Here is a 23,201-nt window from a genome sequence, read left to right on the forward strand (position 1 = left end):
AACAATTCTGAAGGTTTGGAGATGGATGGTGGAAGAGAGTGATTGAGGGACAGTGGCCGCTATGTTTTCTTATAGCAAGAACATGCCTTGGAATGACATCACCTAGAAGTATTTTTCATCTTTTAGGATATAGGTGATTATGTCAACAACACTGAGTGATCATTCACATGACCACTCTTAATGACCTTCTCACTTTACAAAAATGAGATAATAGATCGAAGTGGGGTAGGTGGGAGACGAGAGAAACAGAAAACCTTCATTAACCAAAAGAGCAGGAGAATGGTTTCAGAAATATTTCTTCAGTGATCATTGAAATTTCAAACCACCATTAAGTTTTGAAACAACCTTTATTCTGTTTGAAGACCTAATACAAGGCATTAAAGCAACTTAAAACAAGACATAGCTCCATTAAATCTATAGCTTGAACCAAATGTCAAGGAGGCACGCTCCCCCACCCCCCACCCAGCTGCCTTGTAAAGGCAAAATTACAACTGACCATCACATCCTCCCTCTCGTCAAAAGACCAACTTTATTTTAACAATGTCATATAAACAGGTTTGTAAAAACATTGAACAGATTGTAGCTTTAAAAAATACACACATATAAATGAGTTTGTTTTTCCTTTTTTTTTTTTTTAATAGCAGCATCCTGGGTAGCTAATGCTATCTCATGGTGACAAGTTTAATGTTAAGTTGGATAGTGTTTCCAATGAACCCAATTCTGCTCCCTCCCTACTCACACTAGCATTTTATATAACTAGATTTTAAAAAAATAAGAATTTGGCATTTTGGAACTTTGTCCCATGTGAGGCATTGTGCTTTAAACTGCCCCTTTGTTAAGTGACTCTGAACTCAAATTTCAGGGTCTGCTTTCCAGCTGACTTGAATACCATGCATAGCAAAAGCACAGTTGTTAAAACCAGCAGAATTTTTCTCCCAATAAGGAACATCAGTAGGACTTCCCAAACACGTTACTTCTTCATAACCAGCTACACGACAAAGCAATTGGTTCTCTACAGTGACAGCTCACATAAACACATTTTGACTTGACACATTGAAAACAAGGATTTCCAAGTTAAGCGAGTCATCTAAGACCAGCTTCCCAAAAGTTGTAACTTTTAACAGGAAAAAAAAAATCCAAAGAATTATGAACTTCTCACTTCACTTGCAAACAATTTTCACCTTTATAAGACAAAACAAAGCAAGTTCACAGGAAAAGAACAACCCATACAGATACATAAGAACTGTACTAGACATTTGCTTGTTATGCACTTGAACTGAACAACTGTGGATGTTTGGTTGAAAGGTGTACTGGAAACACAGTCCATGCACATATACATATATACATATAAAAAGGGCTGTGAAGTTGTCAGATGTTGTAAACACATGCTTCTTGCCTTTTCGCATGGTTATAATTTTTCTCTGTCTAATAACAGGTCCCAGTGCACCCACCTCTGCAGCCCTGTCACAGCCTCTCTGCAGCTTAGCTTCTGGCTTTTATTTTTAGGATGCTATCTTGGGTGGGGAAATCAATGCATGGATAAGAGCATGTATCAGAGTGCCTTGGCTGTATCCATTCATACCTATGAGCCCCAGAGACCAGGTTGTTGGGAGATGACTGTCTAAAGGAACCCAAAAAGCCCTGCTGGGCAAACACCCAGAAAGACACAGGTGGTGGGCATGCTACAATCAAACAGGCCTCTAGCAGAGGTGGAACAGCATAGGTATGGTGTAGTAACTCACTGTGATAGGAGGGAGGAATCCTGCCTTCCCAGTTCAGAGAAAATCTATTGTTGGTGCTCTTGAGATGAAAAATAAGGCAGATGCTGAATACCGTGTCCTCTGGCAAAGTGTTGAAGCAAAAAACACTAACAAAACTCTTTATGAAATGTAGCTGTTAATAAAACATTCCATTACAGATCTTGTATTTTAGAAATTACATGAAAATTATACTTAATAGCATAATTCACAGATGGGCTACAAAAAAAAAAGAAAAGAAAAAAGAAAACCATCCTAGTTTATAAACTACAATGAACTAATCGTCAGACTTCTGTGTGACGTGGATAGTTTTAAAGCAGACACAGAATCAAACCAGGAAAATCATCAATTGTCTGGCAATGAGAGGGAGACGGTCAGATCAGTACAGTCAAGTTTGACGTCTGACAGTCTGGCTGTATAAGACTGACTATTGCTCTTGATATGAGTAGCTTCATGTAAAGAGGAAAAAAAATACATTCTACAGTTGGTTAAGTCAGCTGCTAGGAGTCTTTCAAAAGAATTTTAAAACAACATTAAAAAAAAACCCTCACCCCAATATTTGAAGGAAAGAGAAAGGTGTGGGTGAATCTAATGTTGAGAAAGAAAAACTGAAAATGTGAGATTCCATTCTAATCTACCATGTAGTGACCATTATAATTATCCTTAATTCCTCCCAATATAGGCACAATTACCACCAAACAGAAAATGGTTTTTGCATATGTGAATCAGGAAACCTCTCACTCATGCCCTAAATTGCAAAGATGACTCTAACAATCCCTTCCTTTTCCCCACAGTGAAGTATAACATACAAATTTGGATGAATGAGGACTATTATGATTCTCGAAACGGCCATGACTTGAACCAGCTCCACACAGCCCAGAGCAGTAACAGTTACAACCATGCCTACTTGCTTGATGACCTAACCTGAATGGGAAGCTAGGAAAATAAAAAATAGCCAGGTAAAAATCTTTTTTTTTCAGATCATGCTTTTCCTAAAATGAATGTGTGTTGGTTGTAATGGTAGAGTTATGCTAAAAAGAGACATATTTTCTAAATGTAGCAATCTATGCCTTGGAATCAGTGCTCCAAACAAAGGCAGAACGTAGCTCCGAGAGCCTATTTTTCTCAGAACTGAAATATCTCACCAGCTGCACTGTGTTCAAGTCCTAGTAGATTTATAATTGTCATAATTGATCATAACTAGCAGATCAAAATGGGAAAGACTGAAATATAAGCAACTTCACTTTGCAGTTACTTTTTCTCTAATCATGAGAAAGTGCATTCCACCACGCGACCCCCCCACCTGTACATCCCTTTGCTACCCCCCACCCCCAGATTCAAGAAGTTCACAATTCTTTATGAAACAAACATTGCCAGGTACCGTATTTTAAGAGTCTTGAAACAACATTGTTGAACTCAGCGATACTTTGTTGTATTCATATATCTTTCTCTTTTTTTATTGAATAAAGCAGCTTTGAAGCTTATCAGGCACTGCCCAACAAAACATTTAGTCCAAAAAATCTGTTATGAACTTTTTAACCTTGGGCTAATAGCCAAGTACTCTGTACAAGAAAAACTGTAAAATATTTCATAGTTTTAATTCTGAAGCCTTTTTTTAAAACTGGCATCCTGTACATTTCTTTAAAAAAAAAAAAGTAAAAGAATAACAAAATGAATATTAACACAGAAATTGGGGAGAACAGTATTTTCAAGCCAACAAAAATTGGGGCAGGGGAAGCTTATTGTGAAGGTGTATTTAAAACTGAGATAACAACTTAAGGAAAATTAAGAATTGCATAGCGCTGTGAATTTAGCCTTCAGCAAAACGAAACAGAAGCTATTTGGTATTGATACAAATCCATCTATTTGATAGTTAGTCATCCGATATTATGTACATATTTTATATACTGAATGTCAATTTAAGTCCTGTTTTCCGAGTTCCATTTTCCCATTGGTGGGTTTTGTATTTTTGTTGAAAAGTTTAAAACAAAATGCTTTCTGGCACTTTGCTACAACAGAATTTCCTCTGAATGTCTGTGAACTGACTTTCTCCCAAAGTGTCCTTTGTGAGGGCCAAGTGCCTTTCTGCTACATGTCATTCATTTGTTACAAAATGAAATAATCCACAGAGCGAAGTGTCCAGGCCCACTGTGCACAGCAACACCCAGGCTAAACCAGGCTGGACCAAGCATTCCCAGGCCAGGGCTCCGCAGCCCCATCCATCCTCTGGTCTACAAGGTTCCAACTTGAGCTGGTAGAGCTTCAGAAAGCATTAACAAGCACCATGGTTAAAGGCCTCTTTGTCCCTGCACGCAGAGATTTTTGCATTTCTTTTTCTCTTTGTGTTGTGGTGGCTTTAAATTAAACCAAAGGAAAAAGGAAAGGAAGGAAGGATAAGCACTCCGGGTTAGAAACGTCTGGTCACCGCCCAGTGCTAGGCTGCACGTCTTCCCCAACGACTTTTTTGTCAAAGCTCGAGTCCCATCTGCAGACAGGCGCCTTGGTCTCCGCAGCTCAATTCACAGGTCAGGCTGGAGAGGAGCCCTGTGCTTTCCAGAGGCCTCAGGGTGGCTGAACTTCAGGAGGAGGCTCCGAGGCCGCACTTCATCGCCTCTGCTGAGCATATACCGGGTAGGCTAGCGTGACGTTGAGGGAGTCGTTGTGCTGCACGAGCGAGGTGTGTTGGTAATGTAGCACCAGTTCTTTCAGGGAGCTGTACAGGTTATAGGGCTCGGCAAAGCCATAGCCCGTCGCCGTTTTGTTTATGACACAATGCTTTACCTCGCCGTCCACCCTGGAGAGGAGAGAGAACACACACGGTTTGACCCCGACCAGGACAAATGGTGACACTGTCAGATGTTTTTAACAAAATCATCCTTGTTAAAGAAGTGTGCTTGACGCAGGCCAGTCACCAGGAGGGTAACAGTCCCAGGTTAACTGTTGGACTCACTGGCCCAGTGAGGCTGGTAGGTCGCCCGGCTTCACCGAGCCGCTGTAGTTTTGAAATTTAAAACGGTTCAAAAGGAACCTGATAGTCATATACGTGGCCCAGGGAGGCTCTGGGAAATGAGATCCTGTGCACGACACGCCTGAGGGAACGCCGGGAATGCAGCGCACGCACCGCGCGGGAGCTGCCAGCCGCCACGCTGGGCCACGGGAGTCACGGTGTTACCGCTATTAATAGACTCCGTCTCTCGGGCTGGCATGGAAACGCCCACGTGCCTCTCCACCCTGGCATGCGCTCTCCACTCGTGTCTTCCTCCCTGCCTACAGGACGGCTCCTCTGATTCCGCGGAGGCAGCGCAGAGGAGGACGTGCTCCTAGAACCTCGCCCCCGGAGGGCGCGCACGACTCTGGCTAACGTTAGTGAGCCAGAACTCACGCCCAAAGCACTCCCCGGACAAGTAAGAAATAAACTAAAAAGAACATATGCCACATGACAAAAATGTCTTCCCTTGGCTGTAATTATCTCAAGGACAGCAACCGGTTCCTGATGGGGACGTGTTCCCTGTGAGTGGTGTTCTTGTGTGCTTACGTCAGATTCTAACTATACTAGCACTGGGAGGCAAAAATAAAAAGCAAGCACTGCTATTTCCATTTTAAAGGAGGAAAAATAAATAGTAGTTGCTGAATGGGGACCCAAACCCCAATATTCCAATTCAAAAGCAGATTTCTTTCTACTAAACTCTCTGAACAGAGACTTTAAAATCTAATGCCTGTTTGATTTCTATACTGTTGACCTTCTCTACTGTGGTCCTGTGAGTCTTCCAGAGGAGAATGTTTGCGAAACCCCGCCCCGTGGCTGGCTGCACGAAAGCCCTCCTCAGGAGGTGCGGCCCGGACAGAGTCTGCTGGGGATACATACACCACAGAGCAGGCGTAGCAGCCCTGCTTGCTGCTTTCCCGGACCAGAAAAGTGCCGTCTCGCTTCCCTCGCAGGAGGCTCTCAGCCTTGTTTCGGTTGCTGCTTCCGACATTCCACGTCTTCTCGTCGTGGTGCGGCAAGTCCTCATCGTCTTCCACCAGTGAATATTGGCTGAGGAGGCAGGGGAGAGAGTTTTTAAGAGAAGTGCGTGGGAGCCACCAGCCTGCCTCACTGTCCCTCCTGTCCCTCCTCACTTCTCCCTCGTTTCTGCCCCTCCTACAAGCGAGTCAGACCAACCATCACGGGTCTGACTCAACCAGCCTCTCTGGCCTGAGTCCTCTCCTCCGGGGGAGGCCTCCATGTCACCTCCTGGGACAAAGAGCAGCAGGAAGTTACACTCCTCTTATTCTCAAGTCAGCCACTGAGCTCAGGTTCCTGGGCAGGGAGGAAGGTATTAAACGATCCTGTCTGTCCAGTTTAGATCAGGAAATTGATGAACTAGGAGGGTTGCCAGTTTTCAGATAATTCAAACAAAACATGTGCCTAAGCTTCAAGAATATTCTAAGCCTAATTGTATCCTTTTTTTTCTCTAGCATGGGCCAGATATGCAGGGACATCATCCTGGACACAGTGTCACTCTACAGCATTATGGGAAAATAAATCTGTATCTCGCCTCTCTAAAGTTTCCCGTTTAAAAATTCTGGGTAATGAGACTGAGTTTACACATTTTCTCCTACAAGATGTTCCAAACTCAGTAAAATTCCTCACTTGTTCTCTAAATAAAGCAAGTCATGCATTTTCCTAAAAGGAAAAAGTCTCTTGCTGCCTCCCATCTGCGGTAACGACTTACTCTTCGGTGTTTTCATTGCCCAACCACTCGTTCAACTTCTTCTGCCGAACACCCTTCTGAGTCAACCACCTGAAAAAGAGTTCCAGAAAAAAAATGCATTTAGAACTTACTTTATAACTTATCCTTAATTGTAGCCATTACTCATCACTCCCTGAGAGGGTCTCGTTTCCAACACTTACAGCAAATATTGGTCTCTCGTCTTTCTCAGCTGGATGAGGTCAGGCTTAATGCTGTTCATGCGTTTGTCAATCTCCCGATACTCAGCTGCCTGCTTCTTCAAGTCTTCCTCCAGTCTTCTTCTGCTGTCCACAATTTCACTGATTCGAGACTTTAACTTTTCATAGTTATGCATAATCCTAAAGACAAGAGAGACCCCTCTGTAATTACCAGAGTTCATCATGAAGGTTTCCCCCCAGTTTATGGGAAGGTTCACTGTGGATTCCCAGCCATTTTCCTCTTCCTATTTTTTTTCTTTTTTTAAATTATGCTAAGTACAGAAAGCAAGATATTTTTAAGCAGTTTTAAAAAATTCTGGATATCTCTAGCACAAGGACAAAGGAAACACTTATGGTTGACCAACCTCTGTATTTCTTTCTCATTGCCTTCACGTTTAAACTTTTCTATGTACTCTTTGCTATAGCGCTCCTGGGTTTGGCACTGTTCTTCAAATATTTTTATGGTTTCATTAAATGCTTCGATAGCTGTTCTTTTCATTTGAATTTCCTGCAACACAATTTTAGTAAGACCATGTCACACCTTTCATAGAACAGGTAATTTCTTATTGCAAGACATTCCCAGATATCTGAACTATATGATTATCCAGAACGTAAGTACTCTGTTAGCAAGGTGGGACTCTACTTCATAAAACCTACTAAAACACTATCATGAAAGCACTCAGTGCCTTTGGGAATTATTTGTTTATGGAAGGTGACTGCTTAACAGTTTCCTAAATTTCTGTCTTTGGAAGTCACCCCACTTTATCAGCAGCTTAGGACATCATGTTGCCTCTATTCCCGCTGCCAGCCTCAGATACAGGATGGCTTACAGAAGGCTAAGGGTCTTAGAGGTTCTCTAGGAAAAATATGACAGTAAGTGTTGCCTCCATTTTCTCATGGCAGAGTATATAATGCTCTATTCCTGAGATTAGACAAGTCTGTGGAACTTCCAATGATTACTAGTTTCCAATCTAAAGAGAATTATTTGATCAAGAATTATGTCAAATTAACTTAAAACTCACAACAACCTTTTCATTTATCTTGTGAACTTAATTTATTATTCTGAAACTTACAGGCTTCATTCAAAAGGCCTAGCGATACAAAAAATAAACTACTAGAAAAATCAATAATGGTTTACAAACAAATGATCTCTCCCCCAATTTTATTTGTAAAAACTAAAGGTGACTATAATCCATGTTAGGTTTTGATAACTAAGACTTCCAAAATTTTAATCTGATATTCACAGAAAACTCACCTGGGAAGTACGGGTATAATCTTCATATAATCTATCATATTCCCGACTTTTTTCTTGAAATTGAGTGTTATATTCATGTAACTTTTTCCCTACAGCTTCGATATTATCTTCTTTGACAACTTGATCCTAGAAGGATTGTATAACAGAAGAAATTCTGTTGATAAGTTATTTCACTAATGAAGAACTGTTTAACAGAATATCTAACATGGAAAAATCCTTCAAGTATTTTATTTAGTTCCTCCAAAATTGTAATTTTGTGATTACAAGTACAAAGCTTTTCCAATTGCATTATAGTAATTCCTCTGCTTCAAAATGTTTCCAATCATTGAAAGTATCTTACTTAAATAACATGACAATATGAGTATTTGATTACCTGTTGGTATTTGGATACTGGATAAAGTAATTTCACATCCAGCTTGGGATTGTACTGAGCTAAAGATTCATTCCGGTAGTGGTTTATTAACTCAACCACAGAGTTGAAGGTTAATGGGTCAGAGAAGCCATATTTCCCATCTCGGTGAAATATTTTGATTAATTTGTTATTTCCTCCTTTCCTGTAAATGCAATATAAATATAACGACATTACAATCTTTAAAGAAAGCTGGTTTAATGTCAACTTGAACCAACCCAATTTACCTCCATTCTGACTCACCTTAGCGTAAGAGTATAATCACCATGCATTTTAGTAGATGCGTCTCGTACCAAAAAGGTCCCATCAGCTGTATCTCGAAGTTTTTCATTCACTTCTTCCCTGAAGTGAAAACACAAAGCCATGCTTACCTTGAGGATTTAGCGATTCTAGGTATATTTTTCACAGACTTAATTTTTAGAGCAATTTTAGGCTCATAACAAAATTAAGCAGAAAGTACAGAGAAAGCCTCTCACTCCCTGCCCCTACAGATTTACATTTCTTAGTTACATTTTCAGAGCTTAACAATTTATTCTTTGTTTACATAAAAAATGTCATAAATTCCATCTCATTACAAACAGGTACATGGGAGTTTAAAAAACAACAACACCTACTTTCACTATTGGTATAGCTGTGGTACAAGGTTTTAATTTGTCGTTTAACCAAACTCTGTAACAAATCTTCAAATCAAGACATGATCCCTATAGGTTTCATCCCAACTCCCCACCCCCCTTAAAAAAGCTAAGACTAAAAATGCCATTTTATTTTATTATGTGAGAGATAATAACATTAACTCTTAAGAGTTCTGCCTGACAGGGAGTCACTGTTCAGACTGCCTTGGGGCAGTGTCACTTCATGCTGGTGCTTCTCTTCCATCTCTGTCAGCAGCTGAACTTCTCGGATATTTCACTTCCTGTGGCATCCAGCACCCACAGTTCTCCAGGGTGCAGTAACTTCTCTGGTCATCTTTGGAAGAGAACCAAGTACACTTCATGCTTATGTTGGATGAGAGCCTAAAAATGGAACTTAGCAAGCTGGTGCTTTCCTTTTTCTTAATCGAAAACTCTCTAGCTCTAGTGAAAACGTAAGTGTTTCTATAGGCTTACCTCGAGATATCTCCCCAGTACCATTCTGCATCTTGTAAGGACATATTGTTATTCATACTGTTGTTGGGTACAGTCGTGGGCTTTGGTGGTTTAGGAGGCAATGCTGTAGATTAAGGAGAGAGAAAAAGTTGTTTGCAACCCCAAGTACAAATAAACATGTTAAATTAGAACTAATTTCTTTAAATAAAAGCAGAGTGTGAAATATAACACTAATTCAGAATTCCATGAAACATGGAAGGTAGTTTTCTTAAAAAAAAAAAAAAATCAGAAAGCTGTCAGCGTCCAAGTATGGTTCAAAGAGAAAAGAAACTGAAAGAGAGAACAGCTTAGAGACTAACAAATAAACTGGGCTGGCCACTTGAATGAATTTCAGAGTCAATCCAGAGCCATGCCATTTTTTGCTTCTAGGTTCTAGTTATATTCAAGTTTCATCCACCTCAAGTAAGAAACCATGAACATATAAGCAGGAGGAATCATGTGGGCTGGCTTTAATTTCCTCTTCTTATTTAATTATGAGAGACAAATACAGTTTCTGTCCTCCACAAATGCTGTTGTGGTCAAGACGCTCATCTACAGCAGTATGTTTTAAGAGGAGAATTAGTTTTCTCCAATCTTAGTACTTCAGGCACTGTTCTGCCAAAAGCCACTTTAAGAAACTCATCTGCGACCTAAATCTCTTTAGTGTCTGTTTTAAAATTCTATTGGATAAATCGTGCTCTACTTGCTGACTGATTAAAAACCATATTCTTCTCTTCCTCAATGTCAGATCAGTCTCCCTATACCAACTGGAGACAAATGAAAGGCTGCAGGTTTCTGAAATGTCTTAACTGGGAGGAGGGCTAACACCAGGATCAAATAATTCAGAAAGCAAAGTCGGACTAGGATTTTTTAGCTAAATTCCAAGTCGGAAGTTTTCAAACACGGTCATTATTTTAATTTATGCAAAAAATGATTTTAGGAGTCTACCAAGAATGGTTTATAAAGACAAGGACTAAGGAATGGAGAGCCAACTTCTTTTCTCATCAGACTATCTTAATACAAGAGAGAGCAAGCAAAGTCTCAGCATTTGATTTAGAACAGTTTCAGGTCACCTAGAACTGAGTTGCAGCCGCTGCTACATTTTCCATGCTTCCTAAAGTACCAAAGTGTCAGCACTGCAAAGTACTACACTGTTCTCATCCACTGTCAGCAGAGAGAAGCAGCACAAAGGAAGCATCATTTTAATTAAAGGAACAATATACACCAATACAACCCAAACTGCAAAAAAAAAATCTTAACAAAAGACACCGGTGAAAAACTGGCATGCTATTCATCCCCATTCAAGTAAGAATAAGCGTTGACCACATACAGCCTAACCTGCCTGCTTCCACAGGCAGGCAATCTGTTTCATTTTCAAGCTATGATCAAACAAATTCTTACTAAGTTAGAACAAATTAACAAATAGAAATCTACAAAGGCTGTTATAGTAGTTGCCAAAAAATAAAAAATAAAATGCCATAACATTAAAGTAGTTTTCTACAAGAATACTGCAGTATTACCTGGTGGATCCATTTCTATATAAAACATCAAGTCTGTGCCACAATTTATATCTGTCTTAGAATATTCTAAATCCAGGTCTTCCATATTCCAAAGAGTGTTGTACATTTGTGCGAGAGTTTCCTTGGCTGAGCTCAGTTATAAGAAAAGAGTCCGGCTTTCTTTGTAATGGTGCCTTAGAATTCATTTTAAAACCTATAAGGGGCTGCACTGTAACCTATTACATCACACCCGGCAGCCAATCAAGTCAGAAAAATGTCACCAGACCACTCCTGCTTCATCATTTCTCCTCTACACCAGCCTCAGCACAATCCCAAGCTCACTCAGAATCTACATTTAATAGAACTGCAATGTATACATGCTCATCATTTCAAAAAGGTGTTTAATCTGACTGTTCTCCTCCAGCAGTGAGTTTCCTAATTCCCTTTTTATTACTCCTTGCAGCATGGTACGCTCCGCTGTTGGCAGGTTGACAAAAGCTGATACGCTGCAGCACGTAGCTTTTTTTTTTCCTCCCCAGTGCATCTGGTTTTTTAGATAGTCCGATCATTCCTTGGCTTAAAAATCTTACAAATGCATCTAAATGGTATATTTAAGATATATTTTGCAGTCCTTAAGTACTTCCCATACAGATTAAAAGCAGAAAGCACTCTGGATATTTAATTTCAGTCCTATATAATTCACTGAAAACTCAGAACTTAAAATACTGTCACAAATGTACCACATTAGAAAGCACAACTGAAAGGGAACATATAGGGAAAATCTCATTCTCTACCAAACATTGCAGAGACTAATTTAGACTTTGGGGACTAACACTGAAAATTCTTAACAGGAGTGAAGAGGTCTATTAGCAGAAATAACATAACTGTCAACATTATTAATGAGAATTTGAATGTTACTGTCTTAACAATACTGGTCAAGGTAAGCTGTATCTTCCAAAAAGAAAGAGGCCGTGCAAATCAGAGTGCTGAGGAGGGGTAGAGTTATCTTGGCAAAGTATTTCTCACCGATGAACCCATCTAATACTGCTTGGAGGGGGGAGTTTTAGCTTTTATCCCCTCTGTCTCAAATGTCTCACACTGGGGACAAATATTACTATTCCTTCTTATCAGTATTTAATATAAAAAAACAATTTCCCTATAAACCTAATTATTAAGCTTTGTTCTTTAAAGTTGTTCTGCATACAATCCTGCCGCTCTTATATTGTGCATCCCTTGAGAAAAGGTTTCTCTTTCTAATATGAGAGTGGGGGAAAAGCTCCCCCCTCCCATGTAAATGCAGCGTATTTAAAAACTATAGTGGGCTTTGTGATCTGCATACATATTTGTGTGATAATTTAAAGAGCATAGAAGCTCTAAAAATTTACTCGTAGACCTCTATCAAATTTGGAATCATAAAATATAGACAATAGCAGAAAAGGCAGTCCACTCTCTGAGCACCGTTCACCTGAATCCCCTTCTTGGGTTTAATTCATTTCCCCATTAACTGGGAAGGCAGACTCAGCCTATACCCACCCACCCTCTCCCACTCACTTTTCTATTTTCCCAAGGGTTTAAGAAAACTAAACTGAAATTTAAATAAAAATGGTAAAAGTGGTGGTGGTAGTGGGGTGCTCTGAGATAAGATTCAGAAAAAAATCTCTCAGTTTAATAAAAAGATTGATTCCCCCCTGCGCCTTAAGGAAAGGAGACAAGTTCTCTGGGCAGCTGTGGAGCGTGCAACAGAGGGCCACCCATGCCTTTGGGAGAGCTCTTGGTGCAAATCAGCCCTGCTGCTGGAGCCCGTGTGGCACAGCCACCCAGGGAGGAGGGCAGGGGGCAGGTGACTGTCCACCTTTCTCCCAGGCCTGGCCAGGCACCAACTTCCAGCCAAACACTTTGTAATTACCTCCTTCCTCACTTCCAACCTAACCCCATCTTTTCCTCGCCCAGTGCCCTGTGAGGTAATGGGGGATATATCCCCTAATCTGCCATCTGCCTTCCCCAGGGAGTGCTTAACATCCCCCTCTCTCCCTCTCTCTCTCACACACACAGACACACACATAGATACACACATACACACACACACACATACACACACACACACACCTTTCACATAAGTACAAAAAAAAAGCCCTAGTGCAACACCGAAGGGGCAGAGAAGTGCACAAATTAAAAGCAACTTACTTTGCAGGTTATGCATTTCAACGGTCTCTCTGTGAATGCCTGTATCCGAGAATGAAAAAAAAATCCAAAAAGCTATTCTTCCAGTAACCGGGCCCAGCCCCGCGTCGCCCCGCAGGGCTCCGGCAGGCGGTGCTCAAGCGGAGGAGAAGGGAGGACCCAGGCAGCCGGCACGCGCGCACAGCAGCAGCTGCGCGCTCACCGCCGGCTCCCCACGGAGAGCGCTGCTGGAGGTGGGTCTAGCACTGGGGAGGGAAAGGGCCTGGGCGCTTGCACGGCTCCCTTAGATAAAGATCGCGGCTTCATGATTAACTTGGGCAGGTTCAAATATTTGCTGAGCTAGGGATTTCAGGGAGGGGAGGGGAGCCCGAGTCAAAGTCAAAGTTGTCATCTGCTAACAAGTGGCCAATGCCAGCCCAACTCACTCATTTTCGCCGAGGAAATGAGAAGGCCATTGTGCGGGGACCTAAAATAGTCTCTCTAACTGGCTGCAGCGGCGCGCTCGCTGGCTCACAGGGCTCAAGTGGCCACAGTGAAGCGAGGCACTCGGAGCAGCCAAACACAGGAAGTGGCTGAGCTAGTTCAGCAAAAAATAGAATCAAAGCCTTGCTTGTAAAGGCCTGAACCTCTCGGAATGGCCCAGAACACTATGCCTTGCAAGAGTCCACCTCCACCCACACACTGGCACAGGCAGCCCGCAGGTGTAACAGGAAAGCCCTATGCAGCAATTAGGCAGGGAGCAGGTTTAAAAAACATTTAACAGTCCCAGGGAAGATTATTCTAATTCTGCATGGATACTGTAGTCCACAACCAATTGAAGGCTGAGAAAGAACAAATCCACTCTGCAGCTATTTTTATAGTCAATTTCAACTCAGGCTTTAGTAGCCACAGGACTCTGTAATAATTAAAAGGGGTGTCTGCATTAGGTTCACGTGAAGGCCACATGGAGCAAAGGATGGCAGGGCAAGCAGAATGGAACGCCTTTCTGGAGGATTTTTGTCCTATATTTGAGAAAAGTGCAATATGCTACACTTACTTGGCTACTATTTAAAGAATTAAAATTTGACCTAGGAAAATTTTCACTTGTATTTATTACCTTCACTATTATCCCAGGAACCAAAACACAGTGTAAAATCACAGGATCACTGCTGTTAAAACCAGAAAGTAATTCAGAGATGACGTCAAGCGATTCTCTCGTGCTATACACACGCACACAAGTCTGACCCTGAGCAGTAAACTGGTTTGCACAAAACCGCAGCACTAGGACCAGAACCCAGCCTTCTGACGTTTAGTCCTAAACTCCTTTTGCTCCACCCACTGGCCCGGCACTTCACTTCCCTCTGCCAGAGAAAGTAAAAATTAACAAGTGAAACTGAAGCTAATTTCTTGTATGCTACATGCCAAAAATTTCACAGCTACAGCAAAACTGACTTTTTGCTTTCTATTTTTAGATTATTTAAATTTTAAAAAAGCTACCATCTCATTCTTTTTGAAGAGATATGGGATCTGTCATCTTTATACCCTCAGATTCTGTATGGAAAGATGATCCGATGGTCACATGCAACGATAAAGATCGAGGTGCTGATAAAAAGTCTACCCAGGCAAAAATATCTTCCGGATTATTTGCAACATCTGGGAAGTGTTGCTAAACTCACAGTGAAAGTGGCTTTACAAACTTTCCTTTGGTGTAACTGATGTAATACAAAAACCTTCCTTTTCCAATGGGGTGTGGGTAGTGTATAAGTGACTCTTCCAGTACTTGCCAGCTGATTGATTACAGGGACATATGGTTAGTTCAGAAAATGCCCTTACATCCTGAACAACATAATCTTGTTCTATTTTTAAAATAGTTCTTTCTAAAGCTAGAAACCTTGGAAATATCAGTCTCTTAAGCCTACCTGCCTGGATGCTCACGATGATTCATGTCAAAACCTCCTCAGGTTAAAATGCTCTCTAGTCCAACAGTGTATTTTCTGTTTCAGAAGAAAATTATCCACTGGAAAGCAGTACACCCTCTACTTACAGAAAAAGTCTTAAAATAGATTTGTAAACTTTGCTTCCAATTTCTCACAATGTGTACAATCATCTACCATAGAGGTTCTATTATATTACTGAAAGTGTGAGCTGAGTCTTTTCCCATTCAATTTTAGCCTTGGAAAAGCGCTCTGCCGGACACATGCTCTTTATTAGCTTAAAAAGGGAGCCCTCTACTGGTAGAACAGAGTCAGTGACTGCTGCTTGGGAAAAAAAAGGGGCAAGTTTCTGTACTTTCATTCATTTCACACTATGTCCAAAATTTCACACTAAATAAACATAATTGCTCAACTGTCACTTAATGCATATGATTCACTAACAACTAATAAATCAAATGCACAGATGTCATTACAAATTAGGAAATATTTTTCATGTGATTACTAAGCTCGTGGAGAAAACTTCTATGTTAGGGTTCAGCATTTATCTGAGACCCAAAGACTCAGCCACACTGGAAAACTTACATAACTGAAAACTAAGTTTAGCTTTCCAAAGTAGTCAAGATGGTATATCTTAATATTTTTCCTTTCCCTAAAGTTTCAGAGGCAAAAATAGGCCCTATTTCGCTCCACAAGCCAGTCCCTTAAAAAAGGTCCCCAATTTTTTTGGGCCAAGGACCGGTTTAATGTCAGAAAATATTTTCATGGACTGGCCTTTAGGGTGGGACGGATAAATGTATCATGTGACCGAGACAAGCATCAAGAGTGAGTCTTAGACGGATGTAACAGAGGGTCATTTTTTTAAAAATAAAACATCGTTCAGACTTAAATATAAATAAAACGGAAATAATGTAAGTTATTTATTCTTTCTCTGAGGACCGGTACCAAATGGCCCACACACCGGCACCAGTCTGCGGCCCGGGGGTTGGGGACCACTGCCTTAAATCACTAAAATGTTTTAAAGGCATAGACTGAACACTGAGTTCACATGCACAAATCGCCACCGAACAGTGAACGTTCACAACCACTTTTCATCTTGCACAACTTCTTACATGTTTGGGTGGACTATCACTTCCAAACAAAGGGCCACTTCAAAAAAAAAAAAAAGTGAGAAAAAAATGAACCTAAATCATCGTTTAAGGGTTAAAGTGAACGCCTCCCTTTATAATTTTAACTTAAGACAACATAGGACAGACGGGCTCTTCAGGATGATGCAAATTCATTACTCCACATCCAGCTCTCTTCATGACCCTGCACACTAAGAAAAGTGTCCATCTGAATTTCTAAATAAGCTCAGGTTTACATGTGCACAAAACTGACATGATCTACAAAATATGTGAAAAGGTGTGCCCACTGCTTAATGGTGTAAAGAACTCCTGCCCCTCACTTCCCTTTCAGACTCTGTCCCTTTCACCACAGAGGTAAAGCCAAGTGATACTCCAACAATATATGTACCCTGGAACATGTCTCTTTTTCAGAGCACAAACAAAACTTCCTATATTTCGATACATAACCCTGTATGGCTTCCCTCTGTTTATCCCAACCCATCTAAAATGTACGTGTGCACTTTTTTTCAAGATTTTCTCACCTTTAAAACAACCCTCTAATGTCAGACCACATTTTAAACTCAAAAAAAAATAAATCATAGAAAAGTAAAACTCTTTGAAAGTCATTTCCCTCTACCTTAGCGCTTGCTTTAGTCTTGCTTGAAAAGCAATCCCATAACATTTAAAACAAGATTTATGAATCAGGCTCTTTAGGATGAATGTTTTGCAATGCGCCAGTGGTTAAAAATTAACTCTGACAGGTGTAGAAAGGCAGGGGGGAGAAAGAGTCGTTTATTTTCCCCTCTGGACTTGAAGGTGCACTATCAGACTTCATTTATGCTACATTAATATTTCTGAATGTATCCATGAAACCTGAAATATGTAAATACACTTATAATGGGTTTCATTCGAAGGTACCCCATGTTAAAACAGTCCTGTTTTCACCTTAGTTGCCCTATAGCAATCTACTTTAGCTACCTAAGTATTAGCAGAGTAAACACACTACAATGCTTTAAGAAAACCTGCTGTTCAGTTTGAAATATGGTGAAGACTTTTAGTAACAAAGAGAACAGCACTTACTCTGTGCTGAACCCCTCAAACCCTAGTTTCCCTCCATAAGGGGAGAAGCTTTGCTGGAAGCACTTTATGAGTTGGTATCTGAAAGCTTTTTGAAGGTTGGGACGTTTATCAAAGATGAAAAAGCAATTCATTTGGCCGATTATCATCCTGTGCCCTGTTTCATGCTAGGAAGAGCTCAGAAGGCGAACTGGCTTTGTCCCTAAGAAATGTGGCTGAGCAGATAATGCTACGTGTAAGAGGACAAGGGGCTTCGGACAGAAACACACAGACTGGGTCAGCAGCCTGCACATGAGGAGGGGGCCACCTGGGCACTGACGAAGTGCCATCCAACCGTCCAGCTGCTCTGTACACTGTGCAAAGGCACCTGGGCAAAATGGCAGAGGAGCTGGAACTAAAATCCCGGCCCCTACACTCACCATGCCACACAGAGAAAGGGCATCCCAGAAGGGCACCTTCCTCTCTCCAAGCACGTACCACAAGGTAGCAACTGCCCAGTGAGTGTCTCTCTCACATTTGCATTAAACCCCCTCCTTACAGGCTCTCAGGGCCTGTCTCTGCTGGCTGGGAACCGGGGCTGCTGGGAGAACAGCCTGCCAGGGTTCAGACGGAGCTCACCAGGAAGGACGGAGTTGGTGAGTGCCGCAGCCTGCGGCCCGCTCTGGCCAGGCCCTACCAATGGGAGTTGATGCAACAGACAGAAGAGTCACACTGTAAACAGGTCATGAGCTTCAGTATCTGGCACCTCATTTAGTTCTCGCAACCACCCCAGGACAGAAGCGTGATTCCAGTTTCAAAGACCGGGAAATGGTTTGGAAAGGCTTAGTTACTTGATAACAAACTTGGCAAGCAAGTAGCAAGAGCTGAAATTCAAACCCAGTTCTACTGGACTCACATGGCTCCTCCCACTGCACGACCAACAGAGGGAGTGTTACGGGGGCCCCGTCTTATCCCAAAGGTGACAGAAACTGCGTGTGGCTCTTTACCATCTACCACCCAGAGGAGCACACTTCACCTAGTTTTCCTTTCTCACTTGCTGGAGACTCCGGAGGACTTCTGACTGGACACTAAAAGCAGCACCAGTGCTCAGGAAGGTTCCGCAAACCTAGCCCAGGGGCGGCCGGTGGAGCAGCGAACCGGAGTCCTCCTGCAGACCGTGCTCCCGCACACGTGGGCTGGGGGACACCGGGTGAAACCCCTAACCTCTGCTGGCCTTACTTTTTCTGTGGGCACATGAAGAGCCAGGCAGTGCTTTCAACTCTCTAAAGTGATGCTTTTCATAATGCTGTCGCTGAAAGTGTTTCTTGCTCTTTAAAATATGATAAAAATATCAAGCCATTATTTTTGTACTTGGCAATTTATCTTGAATAAATCTTTGAAACTTCTTGAACTGAAATCCTATTTCTCCTTCCCCTTTACAAACTGTACCACCTACTAGGCAAAGCCCATTTAGAGTCTTATTTTTCCTGAGCTTTTTTTTTTTTATCTATTCAGTTACCCTAAAAAGGTACCAATCACGTCCCTAAAATTCTTTTTGTACTTACAGCACATGCCCTTCGACCTAGTGTTTAATTAAGACACCATGTGCCGAGGGGTCCCATTCAGACTGACACTCTGCCTCAGACATCATCGGTGTTGCCCATTCATTCAGGTTCTGCCTGGTAAAAGCTAGCAAAGGTGTCTCTCTGCTCCAAAATAGTCCTGCTACCCCTCCCTACAAATAGCGTTCATGTGAGTTTATTTTTATTCTCAATAAAAGTTACTGCAAATGAATGATGGATGACCGTTTATGGAGATGCATGGGTGTTGTACTTCCTAAGCTCTCCGGTGCTAGCACGTGCTGGGCCAACGAAGGAGGACTCTACGCAAACGCCACATTCCTACCTGGCCCAAGAAATCACTTCTTCATCCCAGGGCCTCCTGCCAATCACTGGCACGGGAGCCACTCTGGAACAGAGTGTTCCGGATGAGGCGTTTCCTGAGATGCATAGTGTCTTTTCACAAGTGAGAGACACTGAAGCGTCTGTTTAACCCCAAAGGGTCTAGGCAACTTCCAGAACAACTAAGAGCAATCACACAAAGGGGAAAATGGCTCAAACCAGGGTTTAAAATGACTTGGATTCACTTTTTTTGGAAGAGGCTGTATGTATTCTGGGATAGTCTAGCAAATATTCAAGGCTTTATTTATCATTCCTCAGCAGAGCTGATGGGATGAATGTGCCTTTGAAAAGGACACATGAAGTTCTTATACAATAGCAGAATGTGGGTAGGGTCTATGACGTATTAGCTCTAAGTCTCCGTTATGAAAACAGCTGCAGGTGAATCTCCTTTGGTAGAATTAGGCAGGAACTGACGATGTTTAACCAGTTTACATCAGTCAGACTCACTGAACTCCACCACTGATCCTACCAGACTCCATGTAGTGCAAATTCTCAAACGCTCCATGTGATAAATTCATTTGAGGGTATCTGTCACACCCTGGCTGGCATTTAGCTTCTGTGCCCCACCTCTCCAGAGGGGGACCCTTGGGAAGACCAGGGCCACCGCCAAGCCCTTTCCTGCCATCAGGGCCCGCTCTCCCAGGGGTCTGCAGGAGGAACTGAAAGACTAGCTCAGCCTTTGGCCCAGGGATCAGCTTAGTTCTTGCTCATCCTCTTCCTTCCCCACTCATGCGATAGTTTAGGGAAGGCCATCAATGACTGGCCCACGTGCCTTGTTCCTGCCCCAACCCCTTATCACAGGGTACTTCTAACACATCACTGAACTCTTTCCCACTGAGCGCAAAGGCAGCTTTTCTGAGCACTAACACAGAGCTCTAAAACCTATTAACAAATGACCCAAGCAGTCACAGGAGATGCAATCTCCGGGCCAGCCCCTGGGCTTTATTCCCAGGCTGTCCTTGTTGACGGACATCCCTGACGCAGTGTGCCTCTAATTCGGGGTCTGCCTGTGGAACACCCTTCCTGCTGTGACGGGAGCACACCACGTGCCTTGCGTACCACTCCTGCTGTCTCTCTCACCTCTGCAGACCAGATTTTGGGCCTGTCCACAGAAGCCCTGTCCAGTACCTGCCTCGTTTCAGCCCAATCCTACAGGTAGCTTTTAAGCATAGGCCCCTGCCTCTCTCAATCTGCTCCATCCAAATGCAAACAACTACCCCCGGCAACGGGACACCTCAAAGAGCACACCCTTGACCCGCCCTGCATGACACTGACAGCCGGGCTCCCCGTCTGCCCATTCAGAGATGAATTTGGTGATCTACACGAGCTACCTGTGATGTTTCGTTAAAATCTAGGCATAAATTAAGATGACAAGCAACACCTTTTACTGGTCCTGAAACTTCACTTCCAGGACCTTAATCACTATTCTAAATGACCAGCTTTTAACCAGTATATATAGCAAAGAAAGGTTGTTTAGACTTTCCACAGTAGAAGAAAAATACATCAGTTTAAATTAAATCCACTGCTAACACAGTCTACATTTCCTGCTTTGTTAAATAGCTAATTGAATGCAAGCCTGCTTTCAAAGAAGTGTCTGGCTTGCTCTAACTTGCTGCAGTGAACACCCTGCTTTCATACTGCTTGCATTATTGAAAATGTTTATTTTGACAGACATTTCTCAGCATACTTGCTTCCAAAAAACACATTCCCAAATACTTTAAAATTATATAGTAATTATAAATCCCCTGCTTTCTAAATATTAGAAAGACAAACAAAAATGTCAACAACTAAAATGAGCTCCATAATTTATGCAAAACTAGAAGCATAAAAGTTGAAGGGAACAGAGAGCTCTCCCAGCAAGCCTCATCTAAAACCAAGATCATTTAAAATCCACAAATACTGAAATATGGATAACATTTACCATACACGCTACCACTCAGTTATTTTTTCTTTAATCACAAGAACACGTGTTATTATGGTTCTTGATTCTACAAGAAACTTATGTTATTTCAGATGAAGTCTAAAGCCACCATTTTTCAGGCTCTAAAAACCAAACAAGAGAATTTTGAACCTTCAAAGGTCATTACCTGGTGCAGGCTGTCGTTCGTTCCATTCCGTTGAGATTAAAATTTCTATAACTTTTATGAGGTGTTCAGAATTCTCAGAGCTACAAAAACAAGAGAGTTCTATCAGAAACCTTTTCCCTAAACAACAAACTTGCTTTCATTCACACACACTCCAGTGTAAACATATACAGGGCCCCTGGGAACTACTGTCTTCAGAGTAAGTGCACTAGCCAATCAACCTAGGACTACCCTCCTCACCCAAAGACACGTGTTTCTCTTCTCTCACCTACCTGGCTGCTGGGAATCTGAAGAGAAGAGGGCTGAAAAGTTCCGCGAGCACTCTTGCAGTCAAAAGATTTTTGCTGGAGCTTTGGGAGAGCTTGAAGAAATGTTTGAGCAAATACTGAAGTGTAAGCCAATACTGATGAGGTATGCTGGGTGACCTAATGAGCTTCTTCAACAGCTGGATATAGTCTTCGGAGCTTTGTACTTCTGCAAGTTAAAAAAAGAAAAAAGAAAAGAAAAGAAAAATGAGACTGTTTCTAGGTATCCGTGAATAAACACCTACAAAATATCTATTCTAGCTGTAGAAGGAGGAGTCATTTAAAACCAAGTCATCAGAAGAAGCAGACAGTTCATTTGTTCTTCTGATTAGAAAAGGCATTGTGAGAAAGTAGAAATCTCAAGTCAAATGGAAACACAAGAAGAAACTCTTGGTGTATAAACCACAAGAGGTTCAGGGTGTGCTGGCAGAAATCTGCCCTCTATTGAGCAGCTGCAAGTGTGATTGGCTAATTTGGAGGAACATCAGATAAGTATCACAGGTTTTAACTTTGAAGGTTACAAACCACAATTTCCTGTCCCCAAAGCACTTTAACTGAGCCTTAGCTCCTAAAACTGTGAGCCCTCTTTCCTCAACACTTCTGTAATGGCCACTTGAAGAAGATAAGAACATCTCCAGTCACTGGGTCCCAGACCCGGTTCCCCGAACCCAGTGATGTTACTTTGAACACTGTGGCCTTTGCTGATGCAATGAACTTTGTTAATTAAGGTGAACACTTTGCCATTTCTACAGGTGGACAATTTTCCTCAATAAAGGAGAATCTGGGGCTTCTATTCGATGCCCTATTGATGAAGGGAAATTACACTGATGGAGGCTGAGGGTGTGGGATGCATCAGGGTGTGGTGGGTGAGGTAGGGTCAGGGTAGGAGGAACGATTCCTACCAATATTTCTAAAAATTATTTCTTCATATGAAGACTTTACAAGCACATCCACATCTCAATATGTGTTCAATGAGGTTCAGAAGAGAAAACAAACCTTGGGCTAAAGAAGTCATTTCATTGTAAACAGCTACTGGAATGACAGGATTTGGCAGGTCCAAGAGATAGCGTTTGAAAGCGTCTGCTAACACTTGAACATCAACTGTTTCCAAGTCCAAGGAGGCAGCATCTATGATAGAAACATTTAAAAAAAACACTTCAGACATTTTATACATTGGTTGGGCCAATTTTCTGAATGTCTGGCTTAGATGTGACATGTGAAATGCGGATGAATACACGTCTCTCCCAGGGCTTGCTCCTGGCATTTCAAATAGAACAATTTTGCTTTGTTTAGGTCTGCCCCCAACACAGTAGGCATTTAAGCATGATGGCCTTTGCCCATGATGCCAGAAGCATGTGACCGGACTTTGGGGTAACAAAAATTTATTGTACCCCACAATTTACACGTTGAAGCCCTAACTCCCGGGACCTTAAAATGGGACTATATTTGGAGCCAGGGCCTTTAAAGAGGTTTTCCGTTAAAATGAGGCCAGTAGGATGGGCCCTAATTACATCTAACTGGTATCCTTATAAGCAGAGGTAATTTAGACACACACACACAGATACCAGGGGCACACACACAGAGTAAATGCCATGTTGGGGACACAGCGATAGGCAGCCATCTG

General features: G+C 41.9%; 1 protein-coding gene across 5 annotated transcripts in view; it reads right to left on the reverse strand.

Moving 5' to 3' along the window:
* Positions 1-328: 328 nt before the first annotated feature.
* The window catches only part of PIK3R1 (phosphoinositide-3-kinase regulatory subunit 1), an 88,607-nt gene continuing 65,734 nt past the window's right edge, over positions 329-23,201 (reverse strand). For 3 of the 5 annotated variants that reach the window (XM_066241982.1, XM_066241983.1, XM_066241984.1), the window contains exons 5-16: positions 22,574-22,705; positions 21,545-21,746; positions 21,276-21,355; positions 9,458-9,560; positions 8,595-8,693; positions 8,316-8,496; positions 7,943-8,068; positions 7,053-7,195; positions 6,652-6,828; positions 6,473-6,541; positions 5,623-5,793; positions 329-4,551 (exon numbers count right to left, since the gene is read on the reverse strand). In XM_066241982.1, the coding sequence (XP_066098079.1) occupies positions 4,362-4,551; positions 5,623-5,793; positions 6,473-6,541; positions 6,652-6,828; positions 7,053-7,195; positions 7,943-8,068; positions 8,316-8,496; positions 8,595-8,693; positions 9,458-9,560; positions 21,276-21,355; positions 21,545-21,746; positions 22,574-22,705 (1,673 nt within the window). In that variant the 3' untranslated portion in view covers positions 329-4,361. Of the gene's footprint in view, positions 4,552-5,622; positions 5,794-6,472; positions 6,542-6,651; positions 6,829-7,052; positions 7,196-7,942; positions 8,069-8,315; positions 8,497-8,594; positions 8,694-9,457; positions 9,561-10,995; positions 11,139-13,158; positions 13,438-21,275; positions 21,356-21,544; positions 21,747-22,573; positions 22,706-23,201 lie in introns of those variants that run through there. The other 2 variants (XM_066241986.1, XM_066241985.1) reach the window with 2 other exon arrangements.

The sequence above is a fragment of the Saccopteryx bilineata genome, chromosome 1, assembly GCF_036850765.1.
Source record: "Saccopteryx bilineata isolate mSacBil1 chromosome 1, mSacBil1_pri_phased_curated, whole genome shotgun sequence".
NCBI lineage: Eukaryota > Metazoa > Chordata > Mammalia > Chiroptera > Emballonuridae > Saccopteryx > Saccopteryx bilineata.